At 37.1% G+C, this 19940-nt stretch overlaps 1 protein-coding gene across 4 annotated transcripts in view; it reads left to right on the forward strand.

Moving 5' to 3' along the window:
- Positions 1–11874, forward strand: part of ZNF25 (zinc finger protein 25) — a 65937-nt gene extending 54063 nt beyond the window's left edge. For all 4 annotated transcript variants that reach the window (XM_049894709.1, XM_049894712.1, XM_049894710.1 and 1 more), the window contains exons 3-6: positions 4599–4725; positions 5215–5304; positions 7825–7888; positions 8376–11874. In XM_049894709.1, coding sequence (XP_049750666.1) covers positions 4599–4725; positions 5215–5304; positions 7825–7888; positions 8376–9429 — 1335 coding nt within the window. In that variant the 3' untranslated portion in view covers positions 9430–11874. The remainder of the gene's footprint in view (positions 1–4598; positions 4726–5214; positions 5305–7824; positions 7889–8375) is intronic.
- The last annotated feature ends 8066 nt before the right edge of the window (positions 11875–19940 follow it).

Genomic DNA, 19940 nt, shown 5'->3' on the forward strand with positions numbered 1-19940 from the left:
GAAACAAAGGCAAGCTCTGTGCTGGTTCCTTACTGACATGCCAGACACATTTTTTTTATAACAAGGTTCATATTGCCCCTTCTGGCACTAGGAGGCCACACCAGCAATGCTGGACTTTCCCTGGAGTTGCCGTGAGCTGTGCTTTCATTCCAAACTTTAGAAGCTTCTTTCTTCAGTAAGTACTCCCCTGTTTTCTGTAGGTTGATTAGATGCCAGAATTCTGAAAATTTCTGATTCTGTTAGTTTGGCAGCTTTATCATTGCTTCGGTATTTTTTGTGACAGTATCAGTTGTTTTTGCCATGAATTCAAGTTATTTAATACCTATAGGAGTATTTAGGTTAGGAATTTCTTTCTGAATGAGTTTGGTTAGTTTGTTTCTTTCAAGGAATTGGTCCATTTGATTATAAGTTTTTTAATTTATGGGCATAAAATTGTAGTATCCCATTATTGTCGTTTCAATGTTTGTAAGGTCTGTAGTGATTAGCCCTCTTTTTATTTTTGATTTCCTTTTTTTCTTGGCCATTTCAGTTAAAGCTTTATCAATTTTATTTATCTTTTCAGAGAACCAGGTTTTAGTGTTATTGTTTGCCAGTAACACTAAACAAAGTGCTCATGTCTGGTGATTTTCCAGATACCTTTCTGTTACTGGTTTTTTGTTTGAATCAGCTATGGTCAGAAAATATATTTTGTATGATTTTAATTCTTTTAAATTTAAAATTTGTTTTATAGCCCAGAGAATGGTCTCTTGGTGACTATTCCAAGAAAAGAAGTGAGCACCTTTTTAAACATATTTATAAGTATCTTGGAAGGACAATAATGATGGTTTGGTATGCAAAACAGCCCTTTCTTTCTCACAGCCACTATAAGCTGCCCATTTTAACTCCCACAGTTTCCTATAATGGCTGTCTCAGAACAAGTTGCTATTGATGTTATATGTCTATTAGCAATTATTTCTGGTTTGCGATATATTTTTGTCCCTTCGTTTTGATGACATATATTCTAGAGTGATTTGCAGAGTAGGTGCATAGTGTATATGCTTTTAAAATCTGTATGTATATGAAAACATCTCTATTTTTTCTCATCCTTGAATGAGAATTTGGTAGGGCAAGGAATTCTAGGTTCAAAACCTTTTTCCATTAGAGCTTTGTGGGCATTCTTTCTTTGTCTTTTAGCATATGTTTCTGTATGTGAAAAGTTGTATGCCAGCTTTATTCTTATTCTTTTAGGTAATTTCTTGATTGCTGAAGTGGGATTGTTGTGCCCTATAGAAATAGTACTTGTATTTATTTCACAAAAGTGTTGCTTTTAAAAAAAAAAATCCATAGATATTACAAAAATAAAATAAAACATGTCTTGGCATTGTGTGTGTGTGTGGCTGCATTGTGCCCTTATTCACAGCCCCTGAGTCACTTCCTTTTCTTTACGTGGTGAGCTCTTCTCATAAACTTTGCTTTCTGCTGGATGCTCTATGTAAGAAAGTGGAGAGTAATATATAAGCTCTTTTTTTACTGACAGACCTTTGATTAATTTTCCTGATAATCAGTCACCTACTGCCCTTGTCAAATCCCAGCCCTTCAACTCTCAGCATATACATCTTCCTGGGATCTCTGTTAGGATATATGTCCAAAAGCTGGTTTCTCTTATCCAATTTTCTGAATTCTAGAGCTTTTAAAATTTTCTTGAAGTTTCTTGTGTATTGATTATAGTTTTTACTCTTTTGCTGTTACGGAGTTACTCTACAACTTTTTGGCATTTGAGTTCTGAACTAGAGATGTTCCCTCTTAGTGAATTGTTCCTAAACCTCCCCTCCTGGATTACGCTTACATTTAGAGAAGTGCTCTCAGGCTCCGTGGCGTGGGCCTTTTCTCGTGCTAGCATCTCAAATGTTGCTGCTCCCACAGATTATTTTCCTGGGCTGTTCTAGAACTCTTTTTCATATATATATAAAAATTTTATTTGTGGAAATTTATTTATATGTGTATCTGCCAAAGTGGACAGTCCCAACTATACGTTGCACAGTCACCTCAAGCACAGCCTGAACAAAATTCAACTCCTTGCTTCCTTCTGCCCAATTGATCTTTTTCATTATTTTCCCATTTTCATTTATGAATTATCAAAAATAGTTCCTGGTTGCCATAGAATGTTAGTTGGTAAAATTTAAATGTCTCCATACCATAACCTGCTTCCAATGTATAACTGGAAGACAGAAAACTTACATGTCAGTTGGAAAATCAATTCTCAAAGCTCAAAAGGTAGCTCAGAACTCGCTCCAGAACAGGAAGCCAGGAGGGAATTGCATGAAAGAGAAGAGATGGTGGTGTTATAGCCATAAAGCAACATCAGATCAAGTAGGTATACTGCCAGAAATGTAAGGTCTCACCCTGCTTGGGGAAAGAAGAGGTCTGAGACCTGTGGGGTTCAAGGACTGGTACTGGGAATAGAAAGAAAAGGATTTGTAATACATACAGGAACAGAAGTGGCAGCTTTGAGCAGGCACCACATTAGAGGAAGGAAGGAATTCTTCGCATGCTTGGTAGTGAAGGCAAATAAGAAAACAAGCAGCTGAAATAAGCAAACATATATAGAAATCAAAGATTATTAGTGGTTACCAGGAGCGGGAAAGAGGGTAAGGGAAGATTTGCTTAGGAGGCCATGAGTTTATATTAATAATCATGGAATGATTTGGAAAAGAATAGTGAGAATGGTTGATTACAACTTGAAGACTGTAATCAATGTCTGTGAATTGTGAATGTAGAAATTATTGAGATGGCATTTGTTTTAAAAATAGCTTAAAAAAGAATGAAAGCAACTGAAATAAGTTATCCTACAAAAATAATACAGTATCACAAGTTTTAAAGACACACCCCAAATGGTGCTACTTCTTCAAGAAAGTATAACTTATTATGCCAAAACAAGAGAGAATTTTTAACTAAGAACTACACTGCTTATATCTGTCTCTACTTTGGCTCCCTACTATCTGTAGTTGCTTCTACAAAGTGAAGGAGTGAGCATATAAAGATGTATATGGTAGTCCACATGGTATGAAAGGAAATAGCAGAATACCTATTTATATTTGTATTTTATATAAACATCAAAGAGAAAGCCTTGTTAATGCTTAATAAACTGATTCATATAAGTAAATGTATATAATACATTAATAAGCAGAGATCTATTGTGTATACCACTCATCTGAAAGTTCATCATATTGTGCTGACTTGCATGTTGCTATGATGCTAGAAGCTATGCCACTGGTATTTCTAATACCAGTAAGGTCACCCAGGGTGGACAGGTTTCAGTGGAGCTTTCGGACAGACTAGGAAGAAAGTCCTGGCAATATACTTCTGCAAATTAGTCAATGAAAATCCTACAGATTACAGCAGAACATCGTCTGATACAGTGTTAGAAGGTGATCCCTCTATTTTGGAAGGGGCACAATAGCACAACAATGTACTCAAACATATCAACAATGATGAAGATGGTGCAGGACCATGCAATATTTTTTTCTATTATACATATATGGTCATTATGAGTTGGAGCTGACTCGATGGCAGTAACAATAATAACAACAATTAGGTGTGTATGCAAAATATATTTTGCTGGACCAAAAGTCTGATTCAGAATTTCTGCCTGTTCTTTCACCTAACTTGACTCTAGAAGCTTCTAACTAATATAAGTCTTACATCCTAGTCTCATATCATACTGTGTTATTTACAGTTTCCTAAACTTGCCATTTTGCATGCATCCATGCCTTTGGCAATTCTGTTTTCCTTTATTCCCAAAGTTTACGTTAGTCAGATTGACCACCTAATAAAATCTACCTGGATAATAATATAAAATGCAAATAACTTATTCCCATTTGTGACCATGGTACACCTCATATGTATTTCTGTCATAGCATCTGCTATGCCAGATTGCATTTAAACATTTATATATTTGCCTCCCTATCAGAATGGAAGCTCCTTGATAACAGGGATATTTGCATTTATTCATGTTTGTATCTCCAGCACAGTTCTAGGCATAGAGTTGGAGCTCAATAATAAATATTGGACAAATATTATTTTTTCCATCTATAAAGCAGGCTACAGAATAGCATCCTGTCTTAACTTCTCAGAGTAAATTCTACAGTTGGCATATTAAGAACTAGTTCACATGTGTCTTTTCAGTGGCATTCTATACTGATCACTACTTTTTATTTATTTATTTTACTATTGTACTTTAAGTGAAGGTTTACAAAACAAACAATTTTCTCATTAAACAGTACACGTATTGTTTCATGACATTGGTTAACACCCCCATGACATGTCAACACTCTCCCTTCTCGACCTTGGGTCCCCCATTACCACCTTTCCTGTACCCTCCGGCCTTCTAGTTCTTGCCTCCGGCTGGTGTGCCCCTTGTGTCTCGTTTTGTTTTATTGGCCTGTCTAATGTTTGGATGAAGGGTGAACCTGTGGAGTGACTTCATTACTGAGCTAAAAAGGTGTCCAGGGGCCATACTCTAGGGGTTTCTTCAGTCTCTGTCAGGCCAGTAAGTCTGACTTTTTTTGTGAGTTGGTTATTCTTATCACCTCTGATTGAATTGAAATGTGCTGTTACAGGGACCAGTGACATTAAGGGATGTTCTTGTGGAATTCACCCGAGAAGAGTGGCGATTACTGAATCCTGCTCAGAAGACCCTGTACAGGGATGTGATGCTGGAAAACTATAGTCACCTAGTCTCAGTGGGTGAGAAAAACTTCCCTGTATGTAACTCCCAGTAATTTATATATTCTTTCCCAGTTGCTGGAACATGTGAGGCCCTGATAGGATTGAATAATAGTAGCTTTTATTTCATGGGTCAAAGTTGATGAATCCATTCTGGATTCATATTCAGAAAGAAGATTATGAATTCTTACTCAGAAAAAAATACTTGTGTCCCTGCCACCCCATTGAAAGAATCTAAATTTGCCAAGCCTATGTGGGCTTGGTGGCGTAGTGGCTAAGTGCTATGGCTGCTAACCAAAAGGCTGGCAGTTTGAATCCACCAGGCGCTCTTTGGAAACTCTATAGGGCAGTTCTACTCTGTCCTATAGGGTTGCTATGAGTCGGAATCGACTTGATGGCAGTGGATTTATGTGGGACCTTCATTGTTTTGCCTCTGAAGCTGCAGTTACTTATCCTTCAGAGTCTCTAAATTCCAAGCAATTTGTACCATTTTATCTTTTCTATTAATAGGTTATCATGTGAATAAGCTAAATAAGGTCTTGAAGTTGAAGCAAGGAAAAGAGCCATGGATATTAGAATTTCCACGTCAAGGCTACCCTGGTGAGTTAGAAGAAATTGTATTCCATGTTATCAGTGAGGTGGTTGGGGCCTTTTGAAAATTTTTTTCAGGAGTCTCTTTTAAAATGCCCTATGCTTCTGGAAATAACTGAGGACACTTGATCTGTATATTAAAGAAACCTAAATCATGTCTCCAATTTTCATTTTCTCTTCCTAAATTCCTTCCTTTACTTGACATTTTAAAAATATATTTACTTCTCTTTCCTATATACAAAATCCAATCCCTGCCTAACCTTGTCTTAGATTTTTATTTTAACTTCTTCTTTAGAATTCCCAGTTACTCACATCCTGCCATTGGAGTATACAGCAGTAATCTTAAAGTGATTATAAATCTGGCTTAAAATTTTTTTTTTTCCCAAATACCATTTCCCTCTTACATTAACAATGAAATTCCTCAGGCTTATTTTCAGCACCATTTTTAACTTTGTGTTTTCTCTTTAAATTCTGAAATGAGATTATAAGTCATTATGCCTCTCATCAATTACATTATTTCAGAGTTGATACTTCCTTTCAGATGATGTTTGCCCTTCACATGAAGTTCTGGTTACCCTTTCTAAAAGCTGCACTACATTTGGAGTGTTATAACACTAAGATAGTCTCAGCCTGCTTCCTTAAATGATTTTCATATATTTTCAGACTTGTACACTGATGTGTTCCAGGACCAGGAACAATGCTTGGTACATATTAGTTGCTTACTAAATATTTGTTGAAAGAGTAATTTCCCCCCAACCTCTAGCTTTTTGCAGACACAGAGTTTTACAAACCTTTTTCTTGGAGGAATGGCCCCAGATGGGACAGGCATCCAGCAGAGCCTGTGCCCTTGTCTCTTGGAGTTTAGGGGAGAGCTTCTTGCTCTGGAGAGAGGGTGGAATAAGCCATGGTTCCCCAGCCTGGCCTCATCCCAGGCTTGTGGAATCAGAATCCCCAGGGAGCAATTTAAATTTCAGTTTTGAGAAATTTTGAGAATTTTATAACATTTTTGTATTAAAAATCTTTCTTCTATGAAATGATAGTAAAAACTTGTTGAGTGACTATTAAAAAAAAGAATATTTTTATCCACAAGAGACACTCTAGTTTCTGCTCTATACTCTTTAGAGTAACTCCTGCAAGAACACACCCATTCTCATGACTGAAAGCATTAGTTTTTATGCTGAGAACTCCTAAAACTGACATCTCCAGAGTCTTTGTCATGCTTGTAGTCCAGTCTCATATTTTACCATCTTACAGGATAGTTTCATTGATTCCCACTAATTCTTAAATTCTCATAGTGGTCATCATTAGAGCAAACTTATATTGCCACTAACCTGTCATGGTAAACCTGTATTGTAAGAAATTTCAGTATAAATTTAAAACAATTTTCTGTCAAGAACCAGTCTGGCCCTCTCTTGTCTGCTGCAGTTTATTTATCCTTGTGGCCCCAAAACACATGCCAATCTCCATTTTGTTTACTCTCGTAAATGTCTTCCATGATTCGGATCTTGTGTGTAATCAAGTTAACTTTGCACAAGTCCTTATTGAATAACTTTTTTAAATGTGTTCCCCACAGATGCCTTGAACTTTTAACCCCAGGCCTCTGCTCATAATCTTTCACTTTCTTTCAAGCACTTAAAAATGAATAAATATAAGGGTCAGTAAAGGTTCTAGAACTATGCTGAGTAATCTGATCTTTAAAGATCACATGGTAACTTGGAAGCAGAGATGTGAGAGCCAAAATATGAAAGAAGAATTAGAAACTGGTGCTGAGTTAGGGTTAGCAATGCTTTAGAGATACAGTATTTAATGGTCAGGATAAATTCATGATTGAAAATATCTGCTAGTACAACCGTGAATTCAGTCCTCTGCTTTTACAAAAAAAAAAATGTGTTCCTAGTTCATCCTGTCCCAGTGAAAATTAAGCCAACTAGATGGAGAGTAAAAACCTAAGCTATAGGACAACTTCTCTAAACATAAGAAAATTAATATTCTGAAAAAGTCACCTTTGTGCTGACATCTAGATTGTTGTGGAAATTTACGGTCTGCTAATTATTAAAAATCCTAACATAGAAACCTAGGTTTGCGGGGATAAGGACCTATACCTTAGCTTCTTTATCCAGTTTAATATTTTCCTTGATACTTCTCCTAAACACATTTGTCTACTAATTTTTCTTATCACCCTACTTGCAGTTCATTGTCCTTAATGAGCTCACAGCATTCTCTCATTCTTGTTCAGCAGCACTTTGAATATCTTTTATTCTCTGCTCCCATTCCTTGTTTTTGTCATAACTTTCTTCTCCAAGTTTTGAAAGTCGTATTTGTAAAGTTTCAGAGATACTTGGGCTAATGGTCCTTTCTCTGTCTGCTACAACATTGTTTGTTAGACTTTTTCTAAACCAGTGGGATAGAGAAAATTTTCACTTGAGAGTTTCTTCATTTTGGGAAAGTGGTCTGAAGCCGAAGAATCAACCTAAGACCATAAGAATGTGTTAAGATTTATACAATATTAAATTTTGGATTCCTTTATAGAAGGCCTATGGAATACTGATGACCTAGGAACAAGGTACCAAGAAAGCCAAGATGAAAATTCAAGGCAAGTTCAAGAATTAATTTTTATGATTAGAAGCTTTGCATGAAAGAGCCCTGATGAAGGTACTGATATTGGGAGAGCACTAGTTAATAATAAATGTGTGAAAACTCACACTGGAGTGAATCTCAAAGAATGTAATCCAAGTGGAAAAGCCCTTTTTCATAATAGACACCTTATTCAGGATTAGGAGATTCAAACTTTGAAGCAAACTTTCAACTCTTCTGAAATCTGCAACAAGGGAGACTTTGGTAGGCAAAGCAACGTTCGGGTAGTCGAGATACCAGTGAAAATATGCAAGTTAGGGTTCATTCTATCAAACGTCAAGCCACAGTGTATGCTGGAGAGCTTACGCAGTGGGGAAACCCTACGAATCTAGTGAATATGGGAAAAATCTCTAGAAAGTGGCCCTTAGAGTTATTTGGAGAATACACACAACAGGCACCCAAAAAAAGCTTTATAAATATAATGAACTTGGGAAATTTTTCTATAGGAATGGAGAACTCACAGAACATCAGAAAACTCATACCAGAGAGAAAACCTGTGATTGTAATGAATGTGGAAAGTCCTGCCAGAAATCTACCCTCATCCTACATCAGCGTTCTCATTCAGAGGACAAACCACATGAGCGTGGTGAACATGGGAAATCTTTCTCTAGGAATGGTGACATCGCAGTACCTCAGAAGACCCACACCAGAGAGAAAACCTATGAATGTAAAGAATGTGAGAAAACCTTCTATCACCTGTCATCTCTCAGTAGGCATATGAGAACTCATGTAGGGGAGAAACCCTATGAATGTAATCAGTGTGGGAAAACCTTCTACCAGAAGCCACACCTCACAGAACATCAGAAAACACACACAGGGGAGAAACCCTTTGAATGTAAGGAATGTGGGAAGTTCTTCTATGTGAAGGCATACCTCATGGTACACGAGAAAACACACACAGGGGAGAAACCCTATGAATGTAAGGAATGCAGGAAAGCCTTTTCACAGAAGTCACACCTCACAGTACATCAGAGAACACACACAGGGGAGAAACCCTATAAATGTAAGGAATGTGGGAAATCCTTCTCTAGGAATACACACCTCAAAACCCATCAGAGAACTCACACAGGAGAGAAACCCTATGAATGTAGTGAATGTAAAAAATCCTTCTACCAGAAGTCAGCCCTCACAGTACATCAGCGAACTCACACAGGAGAGAGACCCTTTGAATGTAATAAATGTGGAAAAAATTTCTATTATAAATCAGACCTCACTAAACATCAGAGAAAACACACAGGGGAGAAGCCTTATGAATGTCATGAATGTGGTAAGTCTTTCTCTGTGAATTCAGTCCTCAGATTACATCAGAGGACTCACACAGGAGAAAAACCCTATGAATGTAAGGAATGTAGGAAATGCTTCTCTCAGAAGTCACATTTTATTGTACATCAGAGAAAGCACACAGGAGAGAAACCCTATGAATGTGAGGAGTGTGGGAAAACCTTTATCCAGAGGTCAGAACTCACAGTACATCAAAAGACACACACAGGAAAAAAATAGTATGAATTAGGAAATTGATCCTGCCTGAAATCATTCTTTGGAATAACCAGATAATTCCACACAAGAGATAAACCTTATGAATATTATCAATGTGGGAATATTTTCAGCCACAATTTTTCAACAAACACAGAGAAAAATTCTGTGAATTTATAAAAGAATTTACTAAATATCCAAAAACATGGATGGCAGAAACTCTACCAATGTTAAACATGAGGAAAAGGCTTCTTTCAAAAGTCAAGCCTTATTATACAACATAGATACCACACAGGAGAGAAATCCTATTAATAAAATTAATGTCATAAAGTTTTCTGTCAGGTCAGCCGTTACTAAACATCTGAGAACTCACATAGATGAGACATTCCTATCAGTATCCTAAGTATTCAGAAACCTTTATGCACAAGGCAGATTCATATATTAGAGAACTCAAGGGAGATGAATGCAGAGATTGTGACAAATATAGAAGCCTTTATCAAGAAGTCATGTTTCATCGAATGTCAGATTACTGATACTGGGATGAAACCTTTATAGGTATTTTAAATATCTGAAAGCTTTTTAACAAAAACTCAGAGATACAATGTACTGAGTAAAACAGTTATACTAGAAGTTATGTTGCAGATCTGATTCCAAGTTTATTTCAAAGAAACTTGCAAGTGTCTGGATATATGACCCATTTTTAGAGCACAAGTAAATTGAACAATCAGGCAACAGCATGTAGCACAGGTGAAGAGTCCTTTAGTGTGTGTGTGAGTGTGTTATGTTGTGTGTTTGTTATGCATGTGAACTCGTCCATGATTGTGCATAGGAAATATGTAACCTTAGTTCAATAACTATTATTATGTGTATGAAGATGCTTCGTATTAAATCTCAGCAGTGACTCCTGTTGTTAATATAAAAAACGCACTTTAAGTGAAATATTCTTTTAAAATTATAATGCATCTTTTTCTCTTATTTCCTGGCAAATTAATGGATTTGGACATTGTTACTGAATTAATCCTTCAAAAAGGAGCTATACAAACGTTTTTATAAAATTTCCAACTGCCTCATCATGAACCACATTTTGCATGAGGGGCTGATTTATTTATAGAAAAAACCTGAGTTGATACGTTTATATGCTGCTGAAAACAGCAATATTTATTGCACTGTACAGCATAAAACTAAATAGTGCTGTATAAAGAAATATTATTGTAATGCTGATGATTTAGTAGGGTGCAAAGCTGTCTGCCTTTGTATTTAGTATATGAGAGTCCTAAATGTTCTTCACTACCTTTTTCTAACTAGTATAAGCAACATGGCGTAGTGAGTAAGAGTGTGGACTTTAGACTCCTGCCTAAACTCAAATTCCTGAATGGGGGCATAGCACTTAACCTCTCTGTGCCTCAGTTTCCTTTTCTATAAAAGAGTAATGATAGTAATAACATCTCAGGATGTTTTGAGGCCTAAATGAGTTAATATTGTTAAAGCACTTAGAATAGTGTCTGGGATACAGGAAGAGCTATATGTTAAATATTACCATAATAGTTCCTCTTTCTTGTGTTATACTGCACTTTTTTTCCCCCAGAGTAACACCCCACTTTATTGCCGGAAGTGCCTTGATTTGATGTGGTTGTCTGTTTTTCCCATAAGTGATTTGGTAGCAAATCCTAATTAAAGTCAGGGGTTGGCAAACTACAGCCATGGGCCAAATGTGGCTCATTGCCTGTATTTGTAGTCTGCAAGCTAAGAATGGTTTTACATTGAAAATACTAATATTTTGTGATGTGAAAATTATATGAAATTTAGTGTCCATAAATAAGGTTTTATTAGAACAATAACACAAAATAACATTTATTTATGAATTGTCTAGGGCTGCCTTCACTCTACAATGGCATAATTGAGCAATTGTGACAGACCATCATATGGCCTACCAAATCTAAGATATTTACCATCTACCTTTACAAAATAAATTTGCCAACCCCTTATCTAAGCTAATCACGGGAAGCCTATTATCAGTGATTCATTTATGGTGGGCATATGACCTGAATCTCGCCAACAAAGTATTTAAGACATATTGTGAAGTACTTTGGGGAAGACGTATGTTACTGCTATGTCTGGACATGGTGTCTCTTTGCATCTTATTACCCCTGTGGATAGAAGAACAGAAAAGGGCTAAGTACTTAGATGAATGATGATGACACCGAAGTGTAGCATTTCCCAACCCTTGAGCTATATAGTATTTAGGGGATTTTTGTGATGTTAGATCATAAATTTTCTGAAATTTTTAAAAGCAAATTAGGCTAAAGTTTTCTGTTACATAGAGCTGAAAAACATTGCAACTAATGTAGAAGTATACTTTTATAAATGTTATGTGTTTCAGAAACGATGCATGCAGCAACTTATGGGTCAGTAGTTTCTCTGAAGTATGTTTACATGTTAAAAGCCTATGTATTAGAAATAAAAATTTTGTTCAAAGAAACGTGTTTTTTACTTGCTGAATTTTCATAATATCAAAACAAATTTCCTGATGGAATGCAGCAGTAAATGTATTAAGTAAACATTGTTTGAATTAGATTGAAAATTGTTCCTCCCTACAGTATTTATTTTCTTCCAAATCAACAGCCACTTTTCCCTATATTATTTTAATTTTCTCACTATCTCATGATAAGATGTCATCTTTATGATACTTAGCTAACATAACTCAGTAACAAAAAACTCACAATACCCAACTGTACCACCCACATATACTAATAACTTAAAAAATTATTTTATTACCTGCACTTCATGTAATTGTCAAATGCTGTTCCAATCTAAATTCTGCCACCTTACTTCCTCTTCCTGATAAAGATTACTTTCTTGATGTTCAACCTCTTAAGCATGCCTAATTTGTCTGATGTTTAACACTGATTAACACCTTGATGTGTGCTGTTGAGTTGATTACAACTCATAATGACCCCACGTGACACAGGAGAACTGCCCCATAGGATTTTCTTGGGTGTAATCTTTATGGAAACCGATCACCAGGTCCTTCTCCCACAGAGCTGCTGAGTGAGTTCAAACCACCACCTTTCCAGTTAGCAGCTGAGTACTTAACTATTGAGCTGTCAATTAACACCTAACAGGATATGTAGTGATGGCTCATATCTTAAGAATAACCTCTTTATAGTTACATGCTATAACTCCTGAATAATCTGTGGTAAAATATTGTTACCAACATCTCATTTGTCAGCTCTGACAGGAGCATGCCATATTCCTAGGAGATTTAAGAGTTAACATCTATGTATAGATATTCCTTTAGGGTGGTTCTTTATTTCAATTTGCTGTGAAAGACATTTTCTAGCTTCCTCAGGTTTGAAAAATTAAATAAACCCCCAAGATGGTAACATAAGTAGTCCAGTGTCTCCATTCCTTTGAAAATTTGAGAATAAAAGAGAGGCAGAAAAGCACAGTGTGGTGGAACCATTAGAACTGAGGTTGTAGTGACCACTCCAATAATTAGGGTACATGGATGAAGGCAGAAGGAGGAGCAAGATTGTAAGGTAGGAAAATCTTTGTCTTCATAGCTTATGAGAATTCCCCCTGCCCCACCTCCACCTAAGCCTGGGGCTGCAGACACAGCCAGTGATGGGCTGAGATGCCCTGAGAAGCTGCTCTGAGAAGCACAGTGGGGAGCTGGCTCCCTTGGGCTAGAAAAGCACAACAGGGGAACTTAAATTTCATAGACAGAGACCTCAAAGTGTTAATATCCTTCTGGAGGTACCCAGGAAGACTGATCAACAGGGAGAAAATACCACCACCACCACCCCCAACCCTACAAGGCAGAAAAATCTCTCCAACACTTACGGAGCACCTATCTCTTCCCCCCTCTAAGCCAGTAAACACAAACACTGTGGGAGGCAGCTGAGCTGCCTGGAGAAGCACAAATGGGACAGGCTCTTTAAAGACAGGAAAAACATGAAGGATCTTGAATTTAAATGACAATCCAATATTTCAAAGACCAAATATCTCTGGAGGCAGCCAGGAAAATGGAATTACGGGGAGAAAATGGCGCCCACCAAACTTACAAAGCAGTAAAATCTTTCCAGTGCTTTCACTCCTGCCCTGCCCCCATCCAAGTTGGAGAGGCAAGCACAGCCTGCAAAATACAAAGAAAGTGTCAAGGAACTTCTCACAGAAGTGGGAAGGGGGCCAAAAATCCCCAGAACTGCTGAGCTAATGCTTAAAACCTTAAGAGCAAGAGCACCCTGTAGTGAATTCTTGAGGAAGGGAGAGGAAATAAGGGTAAAGGAAAAATGTAATCACAAGACCAGGGGAGAGAAGATCCTGAGTCCCAGAAAGACCACAATAAAATGTAAATGCCTAAGGTCCAAAGAAAAATTATAAAGTATACAAAATACAACAGAAAATGGCCCAGTTAAAAACATGAAGAAGGAGAAATTAGTCAATGGGGACCAGGTTAATGGGAAAAATACAGGACCTCCAGATAACATGTTAATTATGTTCAAAGAACACACAGAAAAGAACATAATGAAAATCAGGATACAAAATAATGAGACAGAAAACATTAAAAAAACAAAATGGAGAAGTACTGGAAGTGAGAAATAAGTGAATTGGAAAATGCAAGGTAAGAATTGAACAGTAGACCTGAGTAGATAGAAGACATAATAAGCAAGCTAGAAGACAGGGTAACTGAACTTATCAAGTCTCAAGAGAAACAAAAGAACAAAAAGCCAAATGGAATTGTGGGACTCAAGAAATCCAACACTAGGATTTTTAGAATTCCAAAACAAGTAAACAGAAGGAATTTCCCAAGATAGAATGACAGAGAATTTCCCAAACCTGAATAAGGAGTCAAGGCTGGAAGTCAAGCCAAATACAGGAAGCTAGGTGAGCTTCAAGCAGAAGGGAAAAAAAAGAAGTCTTCATCAAGACACATTTTAATAAAATTCTTGAACACCAAAGCCAAGGACAGAATTCTGAAAGCAGCAAGAGAAAAGCAGAGTGTAAGGGTCCTAAATTAGAATTAGTGCAGATTTCTCTTCAGAAACTCTGGAAGCCAGAAGGAAATGGAGTGACATATATAAAGTATGGAAGAAAAAATTGTCAACCAAAAATTCTTTACCCAGCAAAGTTGTCATTCAAAAATGAGAGTGAAATCAAGATATTTCCAAATAAACAAAAGTGGAAATTTGTAACTACCAGACCTACTATGCAAGAATTACTTAAGAAAGTTTTTCAGATGGAAGGAAAGAACACTAAACAGATACTCGATTCTGCACATGGGGGAAAAATAAAACTCCAGTAAATGTTGTATGGTATCTCTGTGGGGGAGGGGGTGGTGGTGATGATAAAATTAATAGTTAGGTTTCACAAGTAATACAACATCAAATGTTTAAGGAATAAAGTTCAAATTTAAACTAATGGACATAGGATGTATAATGATATAATTGATGAAGTGGGGGAGGGTGGAGCAAAATAAAAATAGAGTTTTGCTATGCTAATGTTGTATGTTGCTTGTTTGTTAAGTGTTGGCATCAAGCTAAAATAAATGAGTGCAATTGTATGTTGTTAAATAATTGTGGTAACCACTAAGAAAATATTTAAAAAATCTGCACAGGAAGAAGGAAGAAATCAAAGAGACTCAACACACAAAAACAACTATATACAAAAAGATAACAAAACTATGGAAATAATGGGACAAAGAATATACAAGACACACAGAAAACAATTAGCAGTTTCTTCATCTTCTGAGATTACCTTAAATGTAAATGGTTTAAACTCTCCAAACCCAGAGAGTGGCAGAAGGGATTTAAAAGAAAAGATCCATCCTTATGCTGTCTACAAGAGACACATTTTAGGCCTGAAGACACAAACAGACTGAAAGTAAAAGAACAGAAAAGAATATCCCATGCAACTAGTAACCAAAAGAAAGCAGGAGTGGCCATACTGGTATCAGACAAAATAGATTTTAAATAAAAATCTGTTATAACAGATGAAGACATTGCATACTAATAAAAGGATCAATCTATCAAGAAGATACAACAACTATAAGCGTTTATGAACCTAACATCAGAGCCTCAAAATATGTAAAACAAATACTGAAAAGTTTGGAAGGAGTAATAGACAACTCTACAATAATAGTTGGAAACTTCAATATGTTACTTTCAATACTGAACAAAACATCCAAAAAGAAGGTAAGTAAGGACATAGAGGACTTATACAATACCATAAGCCAATTAGACCAAATGGACATATATAGAACACTACAGCCATCATCAGAACAATACACATTTTTTCTCCTGTGCACATGGGTCACTCTCCAGGACTGATCATAAGCCAGGCCACAAAATAAATCTCAACGTATTAAAAAAAATTGAAATTATAAAAATATCTTCTTCGACCACAAATAATATTAGAAATTAATAACAGAAGGAAAACTAAAAAACATACAAATATATGGAAATTAAACAATGCACTACTAAACAACCAATGTTGTTGTTAGGTGTCATCTAGTTGGTTCCGATTCACAGTGGCTCTGTGTACAACAGAATAAAACACTGCCCAGTCCTGCACCATCCTCACAATCCTTGTTATGTTTGACCCCATTGTTGTAGCCACTGTGTCAGTCAATGTTGTTGAGGGTCTTCCTCTTCTTCACTGACCTACTTTACCAAACATGATGCCCTTCAGGGACTGGTCCCTCCTGATAACATGTCCAAAGTATGTGAGACGAAGTCTTGCCACCCTCGCTTCTAAAGAGCACTCTGGCTGTACTAAGACAGACTTGTTCATTCTTCTGACAGTCCATGGTATATTTCATATTCTTCACCAACGCCATAATTAAAATGCATCAATTTGTCTTTGGTCTTCCTTATTCATCATCCAACTTTTGCATGCATATGAAAAAAAGGCGATTGAAAATACCATGGCTTGGGTCAGGTGCAAGTCAGAGTCTTCAAAGTGACATCTTTGCTTTTTAACACTTTGAAGAGGTCTTTTGCAGCAGATTTGCCCAATGCAATACGTTGTTTGATTTCTTAACTGCTGCTTCCATGGATGTTGATTGTGGATCCAAGTACAATGAAATCGTTGACAACTATTTTCTCCATTTATCATGATGTTGCTTATTGGTCCTGTTGTGAAGATTTTTGTTTTCTTTATGTCGAGGTGTAATCCATAGTGAAGGCTGTGGTCTTTGATCTTCATTAGTAAGTGCTTCAAGGCCTCTTCACTTTCAGCAAGCAAGGCTGTATTATCTGCATAATGCAGGTTGTTAATGAGTCTTCTTCCAATTCTGGTGCCCCATTCTTCTTCATATAGTCTAGCTTCTTGGATTATTTGCTCAACATACAGATTGAATAAGTATGGTGAAAAAAGGATACAGAAATCCTCATTGGAGAATGGGATGTACCTGATGTACTTTACTAGGTACGATATATGATCTGTTTCTTACTAGCTCTCTGGGTCCCACATCTGTCCTGGCCCTGGGGCAACCAGGGGAGGGGGTCCCAGCACTCATCCGTGGCTGCCTGTTCCACTGCACTCACCTCAGGCAGGGACCATACAGATGCCTCTGGAGGCACTGTGGGGGATACCCCACCAATGCCGCTGCCTCTCTTGAACTGGGCACTCTGCATGTGATGCCTGGGCCTGAGGCCATGGCTTCTTTAGCAGTGGCAGCTGACTAACTGGGCTGCGGTGATGGGAGGAGGAGCAGGAAAGGTGGCCAGGGAAGGAAGCTGAGGTGGTGGAGGAGGCAGAGGAGGCAGGGCTGGAAGAGCCCATTGGTGGGGGACAGAGAAGACAGGCAAGGAGGAAGGAAGGAAAGGGAGTCAATGACACAGCAGGCTGGCCTGCCAGCTGGATGGTGAATGCATGCTACAGTGGGCAGGGCTGGGTGCTGCTCTCAGAGGCCACACAGAACCAGCAGCAGCAGAGCTGAAGTTTTCACACAGCCCTTCAGTGCAGCTGTGATGGCGTGGAACCCAGGCTGACCTGTGTGCCTCTCTCCTGCATATAATATGATGTTTGCACAACATCCAAGTCACATAATGTCCTATTACACAGGAGGTACCATGGGCATTAACTGATGCCTACCTGTATTCTTTTTAACTCTGCAAAATAAAATGCTGAAGTAAAAATACTTTGGTGTGAAGTTATAAGAAGAAATGAACAAAACCTACCTAGAAAACTATCAAGTCAATCCCTAATACAAATCATATTTGAACAAACTAAGGAGCTCGACTGTGCTCTTGGATAAGAAAACTCAGCATCAAAAAGATGTCAGTTCACAATAAGTTATCCCAACAATTTAATGCAATCTTAATAAAAATACTGTTAAGCTTTTATTCTGGAGCAAGACAACTTGATTGTATATTACAACTGGGAGGATAAACAAGACAACCCAAGAAAAATTTGAAAAACAGTAATAAGGAGGGCTAATCCTACTAGATATTAAAATGGTTCTATAATTAAAATAATGTTGTATAGTAATGGAAATTCCAGAAAGGGGCTCAGATTCATCTGGAATGTAGTGAATGATAAAAAGCAGTATCAAAGTAGGGAAAAAGAATTCTTAATTAAGAGATGTTAGGACAAGTGAATAGACAGGTGGAAAAAAGATAAAACAGGATCTATTCCCATCAGAAAACATCAGGAAAATTCAAAATAGATCAGTGAGTGTTAAATGTAAATAAGAGACCGTACAAGTTCTAGAAGAAAATATGTACGAATTGCCTTGTTACTTAAGAAAGAATAAAACTTTACGTTAAAAAAAAAAAAAAAAACTATGGTAATAAAAACTATAATGAAACAAAAAGGATAAACTGTTTGCAACTTGCATGACAAAGGGTTAATATCCCTAGTAAATAAATTTCTAAAAATATAAATGGGAAAAAAAAGCAACAGCCTGTAGAAATATAGGCAAGAATTATTAATAGATAATTCACAGGGAAAGAGAAGCAAATGACACTTATAAAAGCAATTTCACCCTTTGTCTTAGGCTAAATTCTCTAGAGAAGCAAAACCAGTGAAGTGCTTATATATAAATACATACTCATATGTATATATATGTATGTGTGTATATAGTTGTATATGTATATTTTTTGTTATGTATGTATGTGTGTGTATATATCTGCATATATACACACGCACACACACATATATATATACATATATATATTGAAAGGAGAGATTTATCTCAAGGAAGTGGCTCACACAGTTGTAGAGGCTGGCAAGTCCCAAGTTCATTCATCAAGCATCAGGCTGGAGGCTTCTCCTGACTCACGTAGCTACAGAGGCTGACAAACCCAAGATCAGCAGGTGAGACAACAGGCTGCTGGCTCACTGGCTGTGAAGGCTGAAGAACCCCAAGATCAGCAGACAACACAGCAGGCAGGTGACTCAAGTCCCAAGAACAAGAGGTCAGATGATGACGAGCCAGATGCAGGATCCAGAGCAAGAGAGCTTTGCCAGAACATCCATATATATTGGATGCAGGCCACACACCTGAAGAAACTCCCTTTACAACTGATTGACTGATCATATCAGATCACATCATGGAGGATGACTACATCATTACATAACTGCCAAACTACATCATTACATAACTGCCAAACTTCTGAGAATCATGGCCTAGCCAAGTTGACACACAACCTTAACCATCACACCCTTTAATATAAAAATGTAAATAAAAACTATGCTAATGTGGCATACACATACAATGGACAATTATGCATCTGTAAAAAGAAATGAAGATCTGATGCATACCATAACATGGATGAGCCTTGAAAACATTTGCTGAGTGAAATAACTCAGTCACAAGAGGACAAATACTGTATGATCTCACTTATATGAAATAGCAAATATATAGAAACCAAAGATTATTAGTGGCTTTTTTTGTTGTTGTTGTTTACCAGGGTTCTTTTTTAGGGTTGGAAGGGAAGGGGAAAGGGGAAGTTTTCATTTAGGGGCATTTAGTATATGTTAATGGTGGTAGAATATTTTGGAAAAGGATAGTGATAATGATGGCACAGCGTGAAAAATTCAATCAATGTCATTGACTTATAAATGTGGAACTTGTGTTGGCAAATGTTTTAGTGTATACGTTTTCACCAGAACAGACATAATAATAAAAACACTACACTGAACCATTTCTCTCCTCTCAGACTGGCAGATATCCAAAAGAATGACAAATATATGCTTGGTTTGTTTTGTGATAGGCAACATGAAAGCATCCTCATAAACTGGTGGCGGGAATGCAAAATGATCAACTGTTATGAAATAAAATATGGCAATATTTAGCTAAAGTACATACGAATTTCACACTTGACCCAGGAATCCCACTTATGGGAATCTGCTGCAAGGACACACTGGCTAAAATTAAAAAGATGTAGGCACAGTGCTACATCAGTTTATATTTTCAAAAGACTGGAAACAACTCAAATGTTGGTTAATTAAGAGCTGGCTGGATGTATTGTGGTACATTTCCTAGCTCTGTGCACTATAAAGTTCCAGAAATAATGACAATCCCAGTAGTA

This window comes from Elephas maximus, chromosome 8 (genome assembly GCF_024166365.1).
Source record: "Elephas maximus indicus isolate mEleMax1 chromosome 8, mEleMax1 primary haplotype, whole genome shotgun sequence".
Classification (NCBI taxonomy): domain Eukaryota; kingdom Metazoa; phylum Chordata; class Mammalia; order Proboscidea; family Elephantidae; genus Elephas; species Elephas maximus.